The following is a 22,554-nucleotide window of genomic DNA, read 5'->3' as shown; positions in this document are numbered from 1 at the left end:
TTATGTGCTTAAATCTCACGTTAATTCTTATTTGAATATTAAGTAGCCCATCGTTCAGCTGAGACACAGACAGTGAGCCTACAGGGTTAAAAGAATTCAAGTCAAGTCAGAGAACTGCCTGTTAATGTCTGGGGAAAGTTCATAAAAGCAATTTTAAACTCCTCTGTTTTCTTTCAGTTCCTTCCTTCATGTTTACGGGCAAATTATACCTTACTCTCTAGGTTGCACTTTGCCATCTTCCTCCCGTTTTCCAAAGAAAGCTCCCCAAAGTGACAACGCTTTAAAAAAAAGAAGGGGGGGGGGGGCTGCCGTATGAAGTTCCTCTGAGTTCCTGCTCTCTTCGAGCACGGCTCCTATCACACAATAATGTGTTATTTTGTTGAATTTTGGCATCCCTCGCGCTTGTTTGGTCAGAAGCCAAAAAATTAGAGTGTGTCGGTCCACCAGTTTCTCAGCAAGAGAAGCTCTCTTCTCACCCAGCGAGTGTGCTGTACCCTTGGCCTCTGGCCAAGCAGGGAAATCCATTTTACATAAAGAATGCACAAAGCTCAAGTGCTCAGAGACTTTTTACCTACTAAAATAACTTTATGGACAAATGCCAGTCTGCTAGACACATTCTGCAGGAACACTTGGCATGCAAAGCAAGGTAAAGTGCTCTGTGGAGGTAGCAAGTTTTCCAGCGAGGAGGAAATGGCTGAGCGTGCCCTCGTGGCGCGTCACGTGGCCGGGCTGGGCGGCGCCATTGGCTGCGGCCGAGTAAATACAGCCGCCATGTAAGGAGCCAGCGTCGCCCTCCGCCGGCTTCTTAAAATGGCGGCCGAGCCCGCACCGCGAGGGGCCGGGCCGGGCCGGGCCGGCGAGCCCCGCTCCCCACCTCCCCCCGCTGAAGGTTTTTGTTTTTGTGTTTGTGTTTTTCACGAAACCTTACGGATTTGAGTAGAAACAGATTTCTCGCGACTTGCTTCTCCGGCTCGATTTCACAGTTCGGCATACACTCAGGCTCTGTCAAAAGCTTGACAATGTTCCAGGGAAAATATTAACTGTAAACTTTCCAAGAGGAATTAAAGGAGCAGGCAGAGATGTCAGGACGTCCGCCCGTCCCAAAGCACATCCCGAGGTCGCGCCCGGGTACGTCTGGGAAGGAAGCACGTGCGGCCGAGCTGCGGGGACCCGCAGGATGGTCCCACTACGCGTGTCACACGGTGCAGGGGGTGGGGGACAGAGGGACGCATCCTCTCTGGCAGAAAGGCACGAAGAGGCACGGAGGTCCCTCACTCTCCCGCTCAGGCCTGACCAGTTGAACACTGCACAGTCTGATGTATAAATATTTGCCTCTGGCTAAAGTTCAAGCAGCCCTGTGTGGCTGCCAGACACAACAGAAAACCAACATCCAAGGGAAAGTGTTTACTGCAGTGGTGGCCAAAGGAGCAACTGCCAGCAAAAGATCGCATCCGATTGGCCAGGCCTGCCTGTGGTGTTATCATAAAGCACCTGGCCACTGGCCACTGGCCACTGGCCACTGGGGGGTTCCCACCCTTTCAGTGATGGTTAAGTTCTTTACTGCACACCCTTGCCACAGTCAATCCAAGACCAATAGACATGCTGATGGTTTTACATGTGTTCCTCCAGAGAGAGGGGCCTGAATGAGCCAAACCACCCGTATACCTGCTACCACTACTGCAAAACAAGTGTCTGCCCCTTGGAGCTACCTCAGGAGGGCCTCTGCCCTTTCCGCACTGCCCCGCCTTACCAAACCACGGGCATTTCTCAGGTCCAGTGGCTCCTGCACACATCCCGGTTCTCACCCCTAGCTATCCTATCACTAAATCCCTCAATCATCATCGTTTGATGAATTTAAGCATCTTTGAAATTCCTGCAAGGAAATCACTTAGGAGACAAATTACCTCTGATAGCCGCAATAGGATATTTTAAATAAAGCAGTGCATCCTTCAAATTCTCTCTCCAAAAACCAAAACATACATTATGCTATCTTACCAGTACTATAGTTTTGAAACAGGGAGAAATGAAAGCACCTGCCCATCAAAAGATTAAGATCTCTAACTGGGATAAAGAAACTGAATAAGAAGAGGATCTTGAGAAAAATCTTTCAGAAAAGTTATGAATTCATAGTTTATGCTAAGCAAGTAGCTGGCAGGGCAAAGTCTTTTCATAGCTTTCAGTATTCAGGGCAGTTTGAATACAACCAAGATAAGTCATCATATTTTTAAATCATTGTCATCCACATAATATTTCTATTTCATAAACAAGAATGCTTGACTCAAACTTTTCCTTAATGTTGCTAACAAAACATTTCTATTTAGTTGAACAGAAAGTTATACAGAAAATGGGACAGAAAAAAATCAAAGAATATGAGATAAGAGTTTTTAAGTAAAATTTTTGATATTATGGAACAATAATTTAGGTAAAGAAAGCCACTATGTTATGTTATGGTTTCATCTGTTTCAACTAAAACACACATTTGCTTAATTGAAACATTTACTGTCTGGTGAAAATAAAGAAGAGTTTACATCCATACAGAATTTAGAGTTCTAACTTTGAACATTCTTCTAGGTCCTGAATTTTCATTGATCTTAGGCTTAAAGAAATTTCTAAATTTGAATTTTTTGCAAAACTAAGATAATGTACCAAATAATTCCATTTTCAACTCTTTGTGAAACTTTAACAACTACACAGATCTTGTCTAATCTAATTCTTAACCAAATGTTTCAGTAAGGTTGATCTGTCTTCAACCTCAGAAGCCCAGGACTTATAGTATCAAGTTTGACTTCCAAGAGATCCCAGCGAATCATGGGCAAGCGGATCACAGAGGAATGTTCTGTTCCCAGCTGTGAACAAGACAGAATTAACTCTGAGACGCTTCCTCCTGCTGCCCTGGTGGACAGAAAGGTCAAGATGGTTAGCTCTTATGGTCTCAGTACCAACCGTCAAAACAACATGCAGGTTAAAAATAGATTGTCAGTAGGCAACCAAAATACAAGTGCAGAAAGAATTTAAAATAAAAATAGTTTCAATATATTTAAATTGCAGCTTCAGGTATTCTAAAGACTGTAACATGAAACCAAGGAGAAAAAGGACAGAACAATAATTTTCCCAAGTGCATTAACTTCACCAACTTTGAGTCTTAAAATTTTAGAAAACAACCATTCTGACCCATGGATGACACTTTTCTTAGGAAATTCCTTGGATTCACAAGTAACTCATTGGGAATTAAAGCGCAAAAGGCAAATTTACCACCTTCATTTGTTTATATTTTGATAACTGCATTTTTCTCAGCTCAATTTCTATGGAAATAATATTGTTTACTGTCAGAGGAATTTCTTTATCCATCAGTGGGGAATAGAGTTGAAATATTATGAGGGTTTTTTTTTAATGCAATGAAATAATCAAGACATTCCAAGGTGCTATGATACATCCATTCTGTCATAACTATGCAGAAAAACAGGGGTAACTGCTGTTTTGTATGTAACTATGATACTTAAGACTTATCACCAAGCAGCATGTTTAATAAAGTCTGTGGCATCTGTAAGATAAAATGTTAAAACATTATTAAAACTAAACTGGTGATAAAAGTAATTCCATCTTACAGACTTTCACATCGAACAAAAAAGTACCTTCTAAATAAAAATAATGTTACAAATGTAAATATTCCTTCTAAAGCTGCTGAATGCATCACTTTACTAGGAAAGGCTTAGCTATGTTATTTGCAATTCCCTCATTGCACAACAATGTACATTACTGTCTGTAAGCTCTAATTTGGCATGGCGCATCATTAATGACCTGAATGGTGGCTGTTTCACACATACATATTTAATTACAACAGCTGAACAAATTACATATTTATGCTTTATAAAGGGGATTGCCAGTCTAATTCATTTGCTATGCATGCAGGTACAGGACTCCATCTGCAACAGCATCTGCACAACAAGAGCTAACAATTATCCATTGTACACCAAGTAAGCATATCTGGGGAAACCTGTAAGAGAGGCAGTCGTGTTAACCATTTCACTGCCAGGGGCTCTGAATTTTTTCCAGGGGTCAAAAATCTTTCAGAACAAAAATCGTAGCCCTAATATGCCTGACCAGTCATTTAACAGAATTCACCCATCCTTTCATCCATTCTAATTTCCATTGGGTTTAGGATGAAAGCGAGAAATCAAGACTCTAAGTCACACACTCTACAGTAAGGTTGTACTTCATGTGGCTTCTTGGAGCCAGAGGACATTTTCTCATGAGGACTCACGCATGAGTCCTCTACCGCCAATAACAGCTTTTGCCAAGATGTCAGTGGGGCTTACTGTCAGCCCAGACAGAAGTTAAGTCTCCGTCACCACACCCCCCATCACACCACAGCCCCGGGAGCTTACAGAGGATGGGCCTGAAGAACTTTCTTCAAAGGAAGCGCACTGTGAGCCCCTTTTGAGAGTCCCAAGACCTCTGCTGAGCCATTCTTATCATCAATATACTTTCCAGCGAAGCCACAACTAAAAGCTACCATCCCCTCTTTTGATAATAAAGTCCTATTCACCCGCGCTGCAACCTCATTTTAAATGGCTTCAGGACTCTCGTATGTTTAATTTAATATATCCAACGAGTAATATAAATATTCTGGACCATCGCTTCTACTTCAAAACCCAAAGAGGAAGAATTAAGAGTCAGCCAATCAATAGTGAGGTTTCCCATTATCATTTAAGGCTCTTGCTCGGCCATAAAGAGGCTCCATGGTGATGGCCCCTAAAAGCTCCGTACGGCGTCTTGGCCTCTCTAGGCCGCAGAATCAGAGCATGAGTCAGAGGTGTGGGTTTTTTAATGTTCCCTCTTGAGTGATGGCCTTCCAGCCAGGGCTGACTTGGGTGGGTGGGGTCAAGGGACGGCAGTCCTGGGCTCGGCGCTGGATGTGAGGGGGATGATCAGGGCCATGTGTCCTCCTCCTGGAGGGGGACCCCCGAGGAGCCCAGGGGGTGCTGATGGATGGATAACGAAACGTGCTTCCAGCAATCCATGCACTTCTTGCCCATGTTAGAGCCAAATTCACATGTGGGGAGAGTCCTGATTCCTTTGACATCAGACACCTGTGGAAGAATCGGCCTTTGGGCAGGAACCAAACCGAGAGTGTGAGAGAGGAAAGCCTCTGACATCTTCTGCAAAGGCTGATGGGCCGTTAGAAGAACCAGGCCTTGGTCTGTGGGGTTGCAAATCCAAATTAACTTCCACCAGAAAAAAAAAAAAAATTGGAATTCCACAGGGAGCTGTTGGAAACACAATCTCACTGCGGTGCAGAGGCAGGGTTACCAATTCTCAGTTGGCCAGAAACCACCCTGAGAAGGTGGGGCCTAGACAAGGTTTGAATTCACAGACCTTTGACTTCCAAAGAGTCAGGAAGTTTAAGGACTGGCGTCCTGGGTGTCAGGATGGCCGCACAGCCAGCCAACAGCTGTGCTCCAGGTCCCACTGGCACTCAGCACTCCATCCGATGCCTCAGCCAGGAGCGCCCCTGGGAACCACATGGAGGCGGCATGCTGCCTTATAACTTACAAAGGCTTTGGTGGACACTGTAAGGCCGCTATGTCCACTTTACAGATGAGAAAACTGAGGCCCAGAGAAATTAAGTGATTTGCTAACACACAGTGGATAAGGGGCCAAACTGGGACCAAAGCCTGAGACTGCCCAACTCCAATTCTTGTGTTCCTCCCTTAGGGCCAACCTCAGCTTCACTGCCTTCCCTGCTGCCTGGCTTGGCTGATACGAGGTGTCAGCCCTCTAGTCAGGGTCCCCAGTCTAGACGTATCTTTATCAGCACAAACGCTGGCTTCAAAAGCAAATGGAGCAGAAATACTGCTGCCCTTCCCACACGCTGCCCACCCCAGCCTGGAGGTCACATGCAGCTGGGGTGCACGTGCTGTCCAGTCTCAAACACAAACTCCCAAGTCCCTCTGCCTCGGGCCTTCTTCTGTGCACAGGGCAGAGTGAGGCAGGCTGGAAGTGCAGGAGAATTAATGTACCCAGGAGCACCCCTCAACCAATGAAGGACCAGAGTTGGCCCTCAGTGAAGTATGAGGCATGTCTCTCAGCGCAGGACCCCGGGACTGGGGCCCGACTGCTCACAGCGATCATCTGCTCATTAAGGCCCCTCTGATTGGACTTACTCTCGCCCCGTACTCCTGGGATCACCTCCCAATAAACTACTTGCACCCAAACCTTTGTCTCTGTGTCTGCTTGTGAGGAAACCCAAACTACAGAAACCAGCATCAGCGCTACAGGCAATGGAAGCGTGGCCTCGGAGTCCCCTGGTAACCATCACCTCACGCTGGTATCCTGCCTTGATTAATTTGTTACTAGAATGTTATGTACAGTGTGTAGCATCCTGCAAACAGTGGGTGATTCCAGTAAAGCTGCAGCCCTGACAGAGGATGGTCACAGAGGCAAATGTTGGAGATGCTTGGTTTTGAATCCTGATTCTGCCCTTCTGGTTGAGCATTTGTCAGCAAGTTATTTAACCCTCAGTGATGACCAGCTCCTCGTATAAGAAATGAGGATAATGGCTCCGATGTCATGGTGGGACAGTAAGGGAAAAGTAGGGCATTTGTAAAAAGCACCTAGCACATAGCCTAGGTACATAAAAGTTCTTCATTATCATCAGCACGGAATTCACTGTGAGGCCAAAAGGATGCCAATATGATGCGGACAAGTGCTAGAGAGGAAGACATTCTTTAATGGTAAGTTACAGCCACAAACTTTCCCTCCTACTGTTTTGTCTATCCCCTAGCCACCTTTAATTAACCCAGAGTAATTCGAACACTCTAGCAAACTAACTCCTTAGCTGGTGTGGGCAATATCACCCTAAAAGTTATGGGTGATACTCAGGACCAGCTGTCTGTAAGTCAATGCCACGGGCACCTCGGCCGACCTTGGCAACTTTCAAAGTACAAAGCCATCCTCTACTGCACGTCTACCTTGATCTCTGGCGATCTAGGGGAAGTGGGCAGAGGGAATAGCTAGGAACCCACGTAAGATAAATGAGCTCTTGTAAGGTGCCATATACCAATTCATGCGCTCAAAGGAAGAGATGAATGGTGCCTTGAAGGAGCTGATTTACAGTCTGAGGCGAAAGTCTCCTATAGATCTTCATTAAGAATGCTAACTTCCCAAGGTTGATTTGCAAGAGTGGCTACTGTGTGGGACAAAAGACAAAAAATAAAGTTTGCAAATGTCAAGGTCTTACAGAACCAATAATAGAATGGTTTATTAAAGCTCCTCTTTGTTCAGGATGGCTCAGATTTGAGGAAGGGGATTATGGGCAGGGTAGTCTGACTAGCTTAAAAATCAAGAGAGATCTGTACATAATGCATGGCTTTCCGAAACACACACACAGAGGACAGAAAACATTCTTCCTATAAACACCATACTACATATACTGTAACCTTCTTCAGTGATTCAGAGCGTACCTGAGGGTCATGGCACAGGGTAATTTTCTCCGTGACTCAATAGTCTTGTCTTCAGAATCAGTGACAACGATAGTAAGTTTTAAGAATTAAATGGGATAATGCACATAACGTCACTAGGTAAATGGTGCTACACAATTACTGCTTTTTAAAATCAGGGTTGTTATTATTGCCATCATGAATTCACTAAATACTGTGTAAGATATACACAGAAGGTATAGGAGACTGGAATAACTTGACCCAATAACATGCATTTGAAGTTATTTTCAAACTAACTCCTCATAAGCTTCTTTTGAACTTTTTTTTATAAATACAAAGAACTAACTGTACGTAGGGAAGAAAAACAGTTACTTCTACTTTTCCAGTTTCGGTATTCCCAATAATTATCAGAGTTCCCTACAGAGGATTTAAAAGGTTTGTTTGACCACTGAAACATAATAATACAAATATCTCTTGAATAAATGGACTTTTAAAAGTTATTTCATTGCAGTGTGATCCTATATTTAAAAATGCATAGAAGGAAAGAATAGGGGAAAAAACTTGAAAAAAAAGCAGAATTAATTTTATTATTCATCTGTGTAATGTCTTCTAGATTTTCTATACTGCAGATAGTATCTATTTACAGTTAGAAATAAGTTGCTTTTAATAACAACACATTTTATATGAAAATAGCTTTTAAAAAATGGAAGTCAGCGATTAGAAGGGAGAAAAATCCACAATTTTCTCTCTCTCCTATTAAATATCTATTGAGGTGAGAGGAGGAACTTGGTAGAATGACGTTTATAAGTAGACTTAAAGGCCTCTACCTTCACTAATTCATGCCTGCCCCTCCTCGTCCTGCAAAGTTTATGACCCGACTTAAAACAGTAATACTTACAAGAAAAAAGCGATAGCAAAATTTAACAAGGGAAAGACATTTGCACCTTGGAAAGGGTACCATGACTTTGTGCTGGCCCTACCCCAGCCTCCACGTAGCTTTCCGCTCTGGGGACACGGCCGTCAGCCACGGCCTCAGAAAGGTGCATAAGGCGTTCACAGGCCCCAGGCGGAACCAGGCACCATGCCTGGAACTCACCCTGTTCTTCGCATCCTTTCCACTTTTCCTTACGTGTGCAACTCCTTCGATCTCCTCCCCCAAACAAGCTGTTGCCTCGTAATTTCCTCTCATCCTCTGAAACTCAGCTTAGAGTTTCCCTCAGAAAGATAGCCCTGAACACTCTGCATTTCAGTCTATCACCGATCAACTTTCATTCTATTTGCTTTTCTGTCTCTTCATTAGACCGGGCACTCCCTGATGACAGGAACACTCCTGATGCGTGCATGGCACGTAGTAGGTGTCATAAATTGTTGAATGAATAGGTGAGGAGATGACTGACTATACAACTGTAATCCAAGAAGGAAGCAGACACGTGACAGAAGGTAATCGCAAGAAGATGCACTTACCCATGAAATAACTGACTTACAAAGACTGTCCTGTGACAGTAAACACACGTGAGCTGCTACCAGAACTTTCTTTCTATCACATAGGTTGGTTTTTAACACTGTCTTTTTGGGGAGGGGGAAGGAGGGGGAGGAAATAAGGTTATCACATGGATTTAGAAAAACCATGACTAAGTATAGCAGGTACCCACTTCTCACAGTTACAATGGTGGGGAAGTGAACGCAGTAAGAGTTTTCCCCATCTGCAGTTATATGGCATTTCTCAGAATCTTGAAATAATAATAAACATCAACGCAGAAAGGCTTAGTTTAAAAGTCAACAACGAATGATGTTTTGGGGACTGCTGTGTTAACACCCAATGAATGCCAAGTCTTGAGATCTATTTTTTGAAACCCTTGCCACTGCTACTGGGGAGGAGGCCACACTTTCAAGAATGTCAATCCTTAAACCTGTTCCAGCCACAGAGGGTGCGTCTCACCACATGCCCCGGTGCCCCGCGAAAAAGCAAGTCATCCCCGTCAGTGTCTTCTCCAAAGTTCATCCCCAAATCCTAACTTTTACAATTCACAGCATGACTTCAGCCCCATTGCTTGTGGCTGAAGTGAGCCTTCCAAGGACGAGAGGTGTCTTTCCTCCTCACACCCCAGGCACCTCCCGCAGTGCCTGGCACATCACAGGTACTCGGAGGTATCGACGCAAACCTATCTGCCTTTCCACTTTGTCGTGGGGGATCAAAGGCAGAAATACGCTCCTCCCCTTCTTCTCAGTTTTCAGTGTGAATGGCAGATGCCTGGCTGCTCACTAGCTTTGGACCCCACGGTAGCGGCTTCATTCACTCACTTCCTTTTTTCCTCCCCCCATCCCACCGCCAGCCAGATGAAACCACGAGTACAAATTCTTCTACAGCCCTGGGTACCACACCTCTGTCCTTGCACTGGAGTCACAACCGAGGGTGGAATCCCCCCACCCATTCTTTCAAAAGTCCATCTCATCTTTCAACGTGGAAAATGAAAGAACCCGTCTGCTTCGTGAAGTCTGTAGGCATGTGCGTTGCTTTCAGGGCAGGTAACGCTGCCTGGTGAAGCCCCCCTACAGCTTTGCAAACGACCCTGGCCTGCTGAGGGTGCGTGTGTGTCAGAACTGAAGAAGGCTGGGAAGAGGCCCAAGCAGGACGTCTGCAAGGACGGTGAGCCGCGGGCCTCTCCACCTGCATGACCCCCCCAACTCCTAGGTTGTCTTTTCCTTTAAGACACCTCACATCTGAGAGGGGAAAATATGAGAGACAACATGAAGGCTGAGAGACAATATAACCAATAGTGTTTCCAGTGGAGAAGACGGCCGCATCCCAAAGCCACCCTCTCTCCATCGACTTCTCTCATCAGCTCTGCCCTAACTTAGCCTCAATCTCTGTTCACTTTTCCCTAACACAGAACAGTATCTACTGAGAGCAAGCTGAGTGCCGGTCACTGTGCGTCCATCAGCTCTCCTAGTCCTAAGCCCCTTAGATAGCACCCTGATCCCTGCTGGACAGAAGGGAAAACAAGGCTGAGAGAAGTCAAGTCGCTTGTCCAAGGTCACAAGGCTGGAAAGTGGCGGGCGGGGCTATCCAGCTGTCACCCGATGTCCCTCCCCCCCCCCCCCCCCCCCGGCTTGCCCTTGCATCACAGGGAACGCTTGGGAACCTCTCCACAGTCCTGGCCAGGCAGAGAAAGAAAGGAAACAAAGGCGAGTCAGGAAGAGTCAGGAGCTGGCTGAGGGCCACGAAGCAATCCCTTACTCTTCCCCTGAGGGTAGATCTCAGGGCCCTAGAGAGGGAAAATGATGGCTTCTCCACGGCACACCTCAACCTCAAGTACTAAAAACATGCGCAATGATGTGATACCCCTTTTCCTACGTACAGTGCGCGTCACCCGAGGACCCCTCACAGAAACCGCCTCTCTGTCACCTTCACCGTGGACTTACAGGATGGCTACGGCATTTGAGAGATGCTCGTTTTGGGACAGATTCAAAGTGGATTCTCAGGCACGGAGACGTGAAATGACTGGTCCACCATCACACAGGGGGTGGACCAGGGCAGGGAGTGAACCAAGGCCCTGGACCCCGTTGGTCTCCTCTCATTTTACTTCTGACCCAGTACAGCTCTCTTGGATCTGTCTCTCCCAGCAGATTTCCATGTTCCTCAGCAAGAGCTGCCAATTTTTCTTTCCTAGACGAGCAACGAACCTTCCAAGGGTATCAAAACAAACAGTGGAAAGAGCGCTGGCCTTTGAGCCAGAATAAAATCTAGGGGGCTCGCGTCCCACTCATTTACTGGTTGTGAAACCCGGGCAGCACTTCCAAGCACTTGGGTTTCAGGTTCCTCACGGGGGACGTGGAGGTAAAAGTCCCTGCCCTCTCCACCTCATGGAGTTGTCAGAAAAATCACACGAGAGAATGGATGTGAAGTTCCTCCTAAAACTGAAACTAGACAAATAGAAAGGATTATTATTTTTGGATTCAATAGACTTTCTCAATTGAACGAAGCCCTGTGTAGCTGGATGGTCAAGTTATGTTATAAATAACCAAGAAAAATGTTCTGGTTCCTGAAACAATTTTACCAGCCTGCTTGCTCCCATGAAAGGACACTGGTTGTAAAATGAATTAAATCAGCACTCTTTGCTATCTTCAGGACATAAATTGTTACTAGCTGAGGACAGGCAGGGGAATGGCTATTTCCAAAGGCATACATGCCTCTGACTATAAAAAGCTGACCTCCCCTGGTCTAGAACAGGCATGGGGCAAGACGGAAAAACGAAGGGGGTCCCTGCTGGTTTTTCAGCAAGAGCCATCCAACACGGGCTGCCCCATCTCCAACAGCGGCTGAAAGAGCTCGTACGCTGAACTCAGCCCCGTGCTACGTATTTCAGAGACGCTAATGGAACCAAAAGATCGGCTCTGCTATGCATCAGCAGGCTGGCTCTATCCTGAAACCAATTATAAATAAACTTCTAAATACAGCCCGCTTTAAATATGCATTAAAGAAAACACATCCAACCTTCATGCCAAACGTCACCAGCACAGATCTGACTCACCTAAGACCCGCTGTCCTCAGGGACCCAGGCCTGGGCCTCTGTGGCCACTCGCCTCCCGAATCACGGCTAGCACGGTGTTAGTTCTGATCACTTCGGAAGGTTCCCTTTCTCTTTGGGAAGCAGAAATTCACTGCCAAACACACTGCTTCCATTCACAAGATTATTTATGGCACTGATAATTGAATTCCGGTCACATGACTAAGGAAGACTGGGTTCAGAGGGAAAAGAACCTAACCATAATTTCTAGAGAGATCCATAAATTACGGCTTTTCTCCCCTGCAGGTTGAAGTCCTTGGAGCTCCATGGATGCTTCCCTAGCATTTATTCTAAGTTTGGAACCATCACAGAAACCCCTCTCTGTGCACTCAGTGACAAAGCTGCTAAGGTAAATCCTTTGAAATGACCCACTGCGCCCAGCCCTGGAAACCCCTCAGGGGTGAGCACGAGGTCCCCCACATCGTGAGGATCAAATGCCGCTGCTCCACGAGGGCACCCAGGTCCTGAGGGCTTAGAGTCAGGGGTCGAACCTTCCCAGTGCTATCCTTCCCCAACAAAAGCGCACGGTCACACCCACCCCCCATGGTGTTCTCGGCCAGGTGCGTTTTCTTATTCTGACTCCGAGTAGATCAGCAGAGCACTTCCCTCATTTCTTTAAGGAAGATCTACCAAAAAATCTTTCCTAAATAAGGAACTCCCCCTCCTCCCAAATCCTATAGTCAGTGTTTTAACAGTGATGGGGCTTTAATGATTCAGTGTAGTCAGCCTTACAGATAACATTTATCTCTTATTATCCAGACAAGAAATACCAGACAAGAAATACCACCATACTTACTTTAAACATATTTCCAAATTATGCTTAAAATAAAAATACAATGAATGATGTCAGTCTAGGCCGAACATCAAGCATGTTTTTTTCTTCTAAGAAATGCCCTCTAGAATATATCACATTTCCACTGCTTGGCTCCTTATTTCCTAGTAACTGGGCTAAACAGCATCATCCTATTGTACTACTTTCAGCCTGGAATAAATTTAGCATTTTGGAATTTTTTTCCACAGTCCCTTCTATTTAACAGTTTCAGAGAACATAATAAACAGTGTCTGATGAAAGATTGAGAATAAAAGGAACTGAGAGAGTAAATAAACCCTCCAAGGTTACAGAGGCAATCTGGTATCCATTCAAAGGTCTTATACTGAGTATGCAAACTAGCAGCCTTGTGTACATGCATGCAGACACACGCACGCACATGCACACACGCACGTACGTACGTCACAGAGCAAAGGCAAACACTGTGATAGCAACCTAGGCATAATTTTCTATAAACTTTCTGTTTTTTCTACTTAGAAAAGAATGCTTCTTCTCTCTCTCTCATGAAACTGAGAGTCCAGTGGCTATTTTAAAAACAACAACAACAACAAAGTCTGCTTCTTTAGAGGCTTATCTAGACTGAACACCTTTGTGGTGTACCATCGCTGATGCTGGCACGGCCTGGTGATAAGTGTCCAGCCGTTAAAGAGGCAGCAGTGACAACAACTTCTGTTCTGCTCAGACCATCGTCTAAAGCACCAGAGTAAAGAAATACTTCCTACTACACTCAATGAAGAACACCATTTTGCTGGAAATGTCAAAATGTTATTGACAGTTATCCTGGTCATTTAGTTGGCAACATGGTTTGGGGGTGGGGGGGGCATATTCCGAGGCAAGAGTTCCATTAGGTTACAGTGCTAAACGTCCAGAAATCCTGTGCTGGCTAGAGTACAGGGAAAATGCCAAATGCTGCGACCAGGACCATTCTCTGGCCAGCTGGGCTTCTGGAACTCTCCTAATCATGTAGGTCTTGGCCATAAGTTGCCCAGGAGCCCTGCAGCTTCTTGGAGGTCACCCCCAGTTTTACTCTGTACCCATATTTACCAGCATTCCTCCTCCCCCATCTAGGTGAAAAGAAATTTGGGGACACTGCCACGGATCAGAGCATCTGTGAACCTGTCCAATGCCACCTGCATTTTGGATTCTTCAGGGAGACAAGTGTGAACTTACTCATTCACTTAACCTCTCCGGGGTCATGATCGCCTCTGGGAACCTGATGAAAGCTACAGCTGATAGTGGCCAGAAGCTGTAGTCAGTCAGCTGTCTGTGCATGAGGACAGATATGGGGGCAGCCCTATGGGGCCGGACGAGGAGGCCAACAGAGTGCCCACTGGTACCCAATAAAATTCTGATCACCTGACCCATGCTGTCACCAACATCTTCCAAGAAAAACAGCAAATCCCCAAAGAGTACGTGGCAGAGGTAGTGGGAAAATCTTCCTTTAAATGCCACCAAAAAAAATTAGAATGTAATTGCAAACGGCATAAATAACATTACTTTCATTCTGACCCCAAAGAGGGGGGCTAATCTTTCCTGTTCGAATATAATCAGAAGAAAACTGGTTTAGCCAACCAATGTGACGCAGTGGACATTAACTGAGCAGCTACTATGTGCAAGAAGCCAGGACTCGCAGAGGATACCAAAGAACCCTAAAACTATTTCTATCCTTTGGGAATTCAGAGCCAAATTGGGGAGAGAAAAGACCAAGAGGTATTGACATCACAGGCCATGTTTTAAACCTTTGGTTTCTCCAGTAAGTAATATACATCTGGCAAAGCAGGCATTTAATAAATGTCTGTTGACCACTGAACACTATTAAGTATGCAAATACCTAAAATGCATGGCAGAAAAATAAGAATACGGAGCCCAAACACCAGGCAGGTAAGGTAACTGCATTGGAAAGCGTGGACCCCTTTCCAGAATAACCACGATCCATCAGGGAGTCTGTGAAGTCTTCAAGGAACAACTGGCATTTAAAGTGCAAACTGAGGATGGACAGAGATGCGAGAGCAAAAAGAAGTGCACTCCTGGAGGGACAGACTGACAGCACAGTGTGGAAAATGTCCTAGAAACACACAGCAAGTAGTCAGGTTTGACTGGAACACAGAACAGTTTTGGGGAGGGGAGGCGGTGCTGGGGAGATAAATATTTAGAATCCTTGATTCTGTGCTTGTTACACAGCTGGAAAAAACAGGCTTCAGACTATCTATGTTGCTTTTTAAGCTTGGGGGAAAAACTTGGGAGTATTTATCTAAAAGCTTTCAAGAGCCACTAAAATTACCTTTTTCCTTTCTCCCTTTAAGGAGGAATCGACTCAATTTTGTAAATAAAAGATCCTCTTAAACAGAGTCAGGGCGAAGTGTAACAAGTTGCTATTTTGTTCATTTGTGCTTCCCTGAAGCCGAGGCCTGATATGCAGAGCAGACCTGATACGAAGAGCAAAAGCATCCCAGCTCTGCTGTTTCATGTAGCTGCATCTTGTCCCAGCAGAAATTAGGATAAGAAAGACTTTGTTTTCTAAACAAACACGGGGCCTTCCATAAGCAAAGGAAGCTAGTCTTGCTGCAGAAAAAGAAAATGCTGATAAGTGGGTTAAAAGAAAAAAATTTAACAGCCATTGATAATTGAGCTTTCAAAAAACTGTGATCAAAGCTTAGAGAAAATACCAAAACTGCTATAGCCAGGGCTTAATTTTTCAACCCCTAGAAAAGAGGTGTGTAACATCCATCCCAGAGGACATGAAACAGTCCAGGGGTGCCACAAATACAATGTCATTTTAAAGAAATATAATAAGAGAAGTTTTCACTGACCATCTTCAAGAATCATGGCCATGGAAAATATTAATGTCCATAATCCCCACATATCTCCAGTTTGGGAAACCAAAACGATTCCTTAAAGGGTTCTCAAAAAAGGAAAAAAAAAATTTTTTTTAAGGCTCGCCCACTGCGTATTTGGTTTTGAGTTTATGTTCTAAATAATGCTCTTTTATTTTTATTTAATCTTCAAGATAAAAAAATAAAAGTGCAATTTAATTCAGTATTTTTGGTGTCAAAAAACTATCGTCTTCCCAGCTATATCTCTCAATATATACCCGTAAGAAACACGCACACACGGGAGATCAGCATCTACGTAAGCAGAAGCAGTGGTACCTGAAATTAGCTGCTGTAGAAAAATAATGTAAATGTAAGTCAATTCTCACACTTCCACAAAAGTAACAGTGGCTAAAAGTCTTGCAGTTGGTATCTGCACTATTGGTTGAGACTTGACATATATCAGAATGAGTTAATTCCACACGCGTGTATGATCATACGTGCCTTAATATTTCACATAAATGTGTTTGTCAAACTTGGCTTATACATAGGGAAACAAAGAAATCCTTTAGTAAAAAGCCCTGACAGTGTTCCCCACCACCCCCAATCCCAGGTCTCCCAACAGCCTTCCCGTAGTCCTTTGATCCATCATGTAAATGCAAGGTATCCATTGACATGAAATCTTCATAATCTTATTTTTACATCAAAATCTGCATATGTGGAGCGCATCCAACGATGGAATTTAAATAACCTCTAGGATCTGAGCTGGGGGGTTTTCCAGGCACGCCCAGAAATCTACTGGAGACAAGGATAAGCTGTGACATGCTTTTGAAAGATTGGAGGTGGAGGAAATGAAATTAAAGGAAAACTAAACGGATCATAACACCTAAAACCTGCAAATGTTTTCATGGGAAATAACACCATTTCTACTCTCAGAAATAACAGGATGAACAGTTGCAGATTTGTCCCTTCTCCTAAGATCCTTTTTCAAACTACTTCAAATGAATACATGAAGGATTGATTTTTAAACCCATGTAAATTCTCAGAGACAATGCAGACTGACTTAATTATAATCAATAAAATCTACAGACGTTGATGCAGCCCGGCAGAAACGTTGCTACCAAAAAGCATGGCATAAAAATCACTCCATGGCTCCCTCTGTACAGTGATGTGACCTTAATAAATATTTCATTTCTTTCAGTGAATAACCAAGCATCAAGATGGCAAATTTTAATAGCTAGGAAATAATATCATAATGACTCTACAAAGAAAATGCCTCCTTTAGATCAAAGTAAACTTCTAGTCTCCATCCAAAACACACTCCAAACCAGTACCTAGCACAAAAGGAGGATACCCTTCTCTCTCCTTCTTGTATACAGATTGATGTGTTGTTTAAAGAGCTTTTACAAGGAACTTTTCTCATTATGGCAATGTTAGAAAAGTCACAGGAGAAAAGAGATGTGAGTTTGTCAAGGGCAAGAACATTTTCTTTCCATCTCCACGCAAAGTAAGTACTCAACAAATACACCTGGACTGACTGACTTTCAGGGATGGTCGGCAGTCAGGCTGAGTGACAGCCTGCACGGTGGCTCCCAGGCTTCCTTCCTGAGCTGTAATTAGTACAAGGGCTCATATCCTATAAGTAGTTTGGACTGCTCCTTTGCTAAGTACATTAACCCACATTTAACTCTATCTGCTATTTGGTGGAACTTTGGATGTAGGGGGAAGAGAATGAATATAGAATACAGACAGAGCTGGGCTCAAAGCTCACCTCAAAATGTCCTGACTATATACCCCAAGAAAGTCACCTGGAGTACCCAGAGCCTTGGTGTCCCCATCAAAGAAACAGAGGTCACAATACCCAATTTATGATTGCTATGAGGACTGAAGGTATGAAGTGTAATGTTCTGGCATAGAATCTCTCACATTATAGGTACATACTAAACACAAATACACTGCATTTCCCATACAAATAAGTCACCTATTCTTTACCTTGTCTCTAAAATAGTACCTCATTACAACTCTAAAGCAGATTTTGCTACAGCATCTGGACAATATTTTTATTTTTAATCTTAAATAGATTATTTAGAGTAGTGGATTGGTTCTCCTATCTATTTACCCCCTTAAATAATTCAAAGAGATTGTCTCAGCATAGTTTTCCTAATAAAACACAGTTTTGCCTTTTATCTTAGAGCTTACGGGTACTGAAATATTTAATTATCCCAGTATTATCAGAGATTTCACTGACTCGCTGGGCCTGACAAAGTGATTATACACTGGAATTGCATGAATGCTGTAAAGGTCCTCAGTAGGTGGCCAATTCATAGTCCCTAAACTCTACAATACCCGCCTACAATGAGAGCAACCCTCCAGACAGTCTGGACTTGTTTTGTTTGGGTTTTTTTTTCCTTTCCTTTCCTTTCCTTTTTTAATTAACATGAGAAACATGAAAACCCAAACTTTATAACCCTGAGAAGAAATGATCAGGATCAAACTGGCAGAGATGTTTCCTCTCAATTTATGTACACACGGTGGCTTCCTGAATTTGTCAAGGACATTAAAGAACAGCTAATTCAGCAGTAAAGCTGCAAAAAGTGTAAGCAAAAATATTACAAACGAGTCGACTGGCTGGAGTCAAACAGATACGGTTTCCCTTAGTGTGAACTTGCTTACCTGTGAGTAAGAGTTCTTCAAACTTCCATATTTCTTGAGTTTAACGAACTCAGTGTACACCAGGTTTGGCAGCACCTCAACTGTATCCACACTAGTGCAAGACACGCCTTTAGTCAGTCTAGAATGTCTGCTCTTATAAAGCATTCTGGAAGAGCTTCCCAGTGTTTACATCAAATATACAGATAAATAAAAAGCCAGAAAAGATTTCTTTCCAAGGTTATCAAAATCAGATTGGAATGATTTATAAAGCATGTGTTTATTTTAGAATAAAAACAATTAAAGGAAAATGTAGTTTACCCATAAATTTAAAAATATATATACAGGGAAATTTACATATTTTACTGTAATGTGGTGCTACAGAAATAACACTAAATGGCATGTTCTTTTCTAACTTCTCTACTAGAACTCTAAATCAACTTTTCCAAAAATGAAATACACTCTTGTAATGTTCCCTCAGCAGTTTGCTCACTGTGGGCGATGACCCATCTCATACAACGCAAAACCATTCAATTACAAAAGAAAGCACGGTCCCTCCCCTAAATAATGCCTTTCCTTTACACTGAGCTCACATCTGGAGATGTCTGATACACGATGCAGGTTGCCGGGTCTCCAGGCCCTGCAGCAGGGTTTCTTGTTGAGCTGGTTGCTGCAGCCGCCCTGGTCCCCGGCAGCCACCACAGCCCCCTGCCACCTCCTCGTCACTGCCCACTGCAGGGCCTGGCGAGCTGCACACTCATTTCCCTGCGTCTCCCTGTAGCGAGCCATCCAGTTCCACCCAGTGAATCAGGAGGCGCCACCTGTGTGGTTTCTGGGGTAGTTTTTCCTGCCCTGATAACATGAGGCTGGCAGGACCCCTCACCCACCATCACCATCACCCTCCCTCAAATATGCACATCGCAACCATCACACGACCAGAGTTACCAAAAATAAGTCAGCAAATAAAGCCTGTCAGGGCAGAAAACTGGAGAGCGCCTGGATTCTTGTTGGCATCAGTGTGCAAGTAAACCTACAATGGCCACTGCCTCTCAATCTATCATTACGTAAGAAAAATAAATCTGTTGAAACCACAGTTTTTTGTTTCTTGCAGCCAACGGCACTCTCAAGACACAGCTGCCATTATTTAAAACGGTCTTTTGAGTCATATAAAAATCTGGATTTCCGGATTCTTAAAAAAATCATCATCATCATAACTGGGACACTGGGCCCAGGTTTTCACTCAGCACCAATCAGCTCGAGCTAAGGGGCCTTTCCACGGGCCTCACCGGCCTTCAGTGGGACTTGGGCCCTCTGTCCACAGCCCGCTTCACTCCTGCTGCTGCAGGAATTCCAACGTAAGACCCTAGCATACAGCACACAAAAATATATACTATGCACTGTAAAACCAAAGTTCCACTATAACCAACAAAATATTCCTTTTTTGCCACCTAGAATCCAGATATCTGGCATACATAGATAGTCATGGTCTGTCTCACTTAGGAGAGTGTATTTTCATTTTCTTACTACTAACTTTTTCAGCAGGCACACTAATTTTGGTTTTCCTTTCACAGCACACCTACACAGAGGGGAGAAAAACACCATGTCCCTGGAGAGCAACATACTACTAGTTAGGGCTAAAGACAATATGATGGTGATAACAATGATAATAATGCTATTTACGGGGACTTTACGAGTCTAGGAATGGGCTAAGTGTTCTACAAAGACTATGCCACTTAATCCTTAAAAAAAAAAAAAAACACCAATATACTAGGTAGGTACTATCACATTTATTTTAAAAATAAATAAAGTGAGTCTCAGAGAAAATAACTGCTCTAAAATCATACAGCTAACAGTGGACAGATGATCTGAATTGAAGTCTTTCTGACTTCAAGACATATACTATGAACCACAAGTTACACTGCTTCACAAAGAACAGACCAAAAATAGCTGACTTTTTTGAGAAACATTCAATAAACCTCTCAGATCCTACATCTCATTCCTATGTAACTACATTCCAACATGAATATCATACCAAATACTTGATTTTTAATATCCATTAGTATCAGTCTCGATTCCGGGACAGGATTCTTTTTCAAAAGGCACTTCCTTCTTAAGTGTAACTGACCTGGTACCGTAAATTCTCAAGATTCAAAAGTGACTTGTTTCCAAAGCTCTACACATTAGCAGCTGGTATTATTCAATCTGAGATTTAAATTTATAATGTGCTCCTGGTAATGTGCTCCCAATACATTTTTCACTTCTCTATCTCTTGAATGACACAAGATAAAAGATCTTTAAGGTATAAATATTTTATATAAACCTTCACTCCATTTTTCCTCGGCCATTTTCCATTTGCAAACACTAGACATCATGAAAAAAAAAAAAAAGGAAAGAAAGGTTGAAAGAGTTTTATGGATTGTGTTGGGGGGGGAGCTGAGAACTGCTTATCCATTCTGCTGTGGCAGCAGACACCACAGCCACCGGCCTAAAGGCCCTTGCTGGCTAATCAGAATGTTCCACCCTAAATGGGGTCGGATTCAGAGTACTGTCTTTCCGTGGGCCAGACAGCAGGCTGGAAGAGAACGCGGTCCTGCAGCATCCGTCCAGGTGAACTGAATTTGTGCGGGGCCCTGATGGTGCCCATGAAACGTGGTACTGGGGCACATCGCCCAGCCGAAAGGGCCGGGGCATGGCCGTCCCTCCCAGGCAGGACAGAGGGCCTGCCAGGAAGCAGAAGACCCTGACTCGGCCTGTGGCTTTCAGCAACTCATTATTATGTCCAAGTCTTTCTTTTCACTCAGACTGAAATGAAGAGGTTGAACTAAAATGAAAAGGATTTCAAGCTGTCTACACAGGTCCCCCCAGGGTCTCGCTACTCAAATTGTGGTCAGTGTGTGTTTAACACCTTGGGGGTTTTATTAAAAATGCAGAGCCTCAGGCCCTGCCCCAGACTTACAGAATCACCATTTGCATGTAACAAGTTTTCCAGGTGATTCTTTGCCCTAGGGGTTGATTCCAATGGGAGCTGCTTCCAGAAGACAGAACAGGACCAAAGCCAACAGAGATCCAGTACCGGCCCCCCACTTTTTCAACTTAAAATGTATACATATATTTACTTTCCACATGAATGTGGTTCTGAAGAAAAGATCTCTGTTTGAAGAAAATCTGAACCCCAGGATAAAATGATATCTACAAGGGCCTTCGAAACTGCAGACGTCAATGACTTCATGAACTGGCCGAGTACTCACGTTTATCACTCTAAGGACTGTTTGCTTTCTACATTAACTCATTTTGAAGAGACATCTTCTATAATTTGTAACTAATATTCTTCCATTCAGAAACATAATTTGATCTTTTCCAGAAGGTACCATTCAGAATGTGAGTTACATGAAAGTGTCCCACTACAGTAAATACCCAAAGAACTATTTAGGAATATTAGTATATAGGAAAATGTGTGTGTGTGTGCATGTGCATATATAGAAATAAATATGCATGTATTATATGTATCGATACACTTGTATAACACATTTATTCTTCTATCTATGCACACACATACTCATGCATGCACTGTATACACATATATTCTTACACTGCACACACATATACATTATATGTATGCATGTGTATATCTACATATACATAGACAGGTCTCAGGCTACTTTCCATCTCAACCTCCTATCTGCTCCACTTTTGACAGTGTCTCCAAGTCTTCTCTCAGTGCTCAGGTGCCAACTAACACCTCTTGCTTGTTTCCACTTTCCAGACTCAAGCAGCTGCCCATTATGATTTTATTTGCTGCTGTGGAGTAAAAACAAAAATCAGACTTGTGTAAAAGTTGCCAGGCTTCACTGAGAGTCTCTTCTGAGTAAAGATCATGAGCTTCAGTGCTTGAACTTGATAAAATCTACTTTGTACAAATGGAGGCCACCGTGCTTTTTTTTTCTCTAATTTTCAGATGTATCCCCAAATGTAAAACCAAACAAAACCCCCAAAATTGCAGGGATGTGATCTGACTGTAAAAGACTTTAAGGAAAACATTATTTACTCTGTTCCCATCTCACGCCAATCTACCTGACACAGACTGTGATCACCCTTGTGAATGTGCTTGCGAAGTCTGAGAAATGTGAGTTGGTGCTGAGTTACAATGACAACCATCAGGGGAGGAGGAGAGAAAAGAGGAGGGTGGCCAGGAACCTCTCGGGTCTGCACATTCTGCTCCCTCTCGATCAGCTTTCACGGGCCACTAAAGCAGCCCCAAA

At 43.7% G+C, this 22,554-nt stretch overlaps 1 protein-coding gene across 5 annotated transcripts in view; it reads right to left on the bottom strand.

Annotated features, from left to right (window-relative positions):
• NFIA (nuclear factor I A) overlaps nucleotides 1–22,554 on the bottom strand; it is a 340,770-nt gene that overhangs the window by 248,418 nt on the left and 69,798 nt on the right. The window contains exon 4 of one of the 5 annotated variants that reach the window (XM_032494426.1): nucleotides 21,793–22,093. The exons of the other annotated variants lie outside the window; for them this stretch is intronic. Coding sequence (XP_032350317.1) covers nucleotides 22,017–22,093 — 77 coding nt within the window. The 3' untranslated portion in view covers nucleotides 21,793–22,016. Of the gene's footprint in view, nucleotides 1–21,792; nucleotides 22,094–22,554 lie in introns of those variants that run through there. 5 annotated transcript variants of the gene reach the window in all.

Source organism: Camelus ferus, chromosome 13 (genome assembly GCF_009834535.1).
Source record: "Camelus ferus isolate YT-003-E chromosome 13, BCGSAC_Cfer_1.0, whole genome shotgun sequence".
In the NCBI taxonomy this organism is placed as follows: Eukaryota; Metazoa; Chordata; class Mammalia; order Artiodactyla; family Camelidae; genus Camelus; species Camelus ferus.
This window is presented reverse-complemented; position numbering and strand designations above follow the sequence as displayed.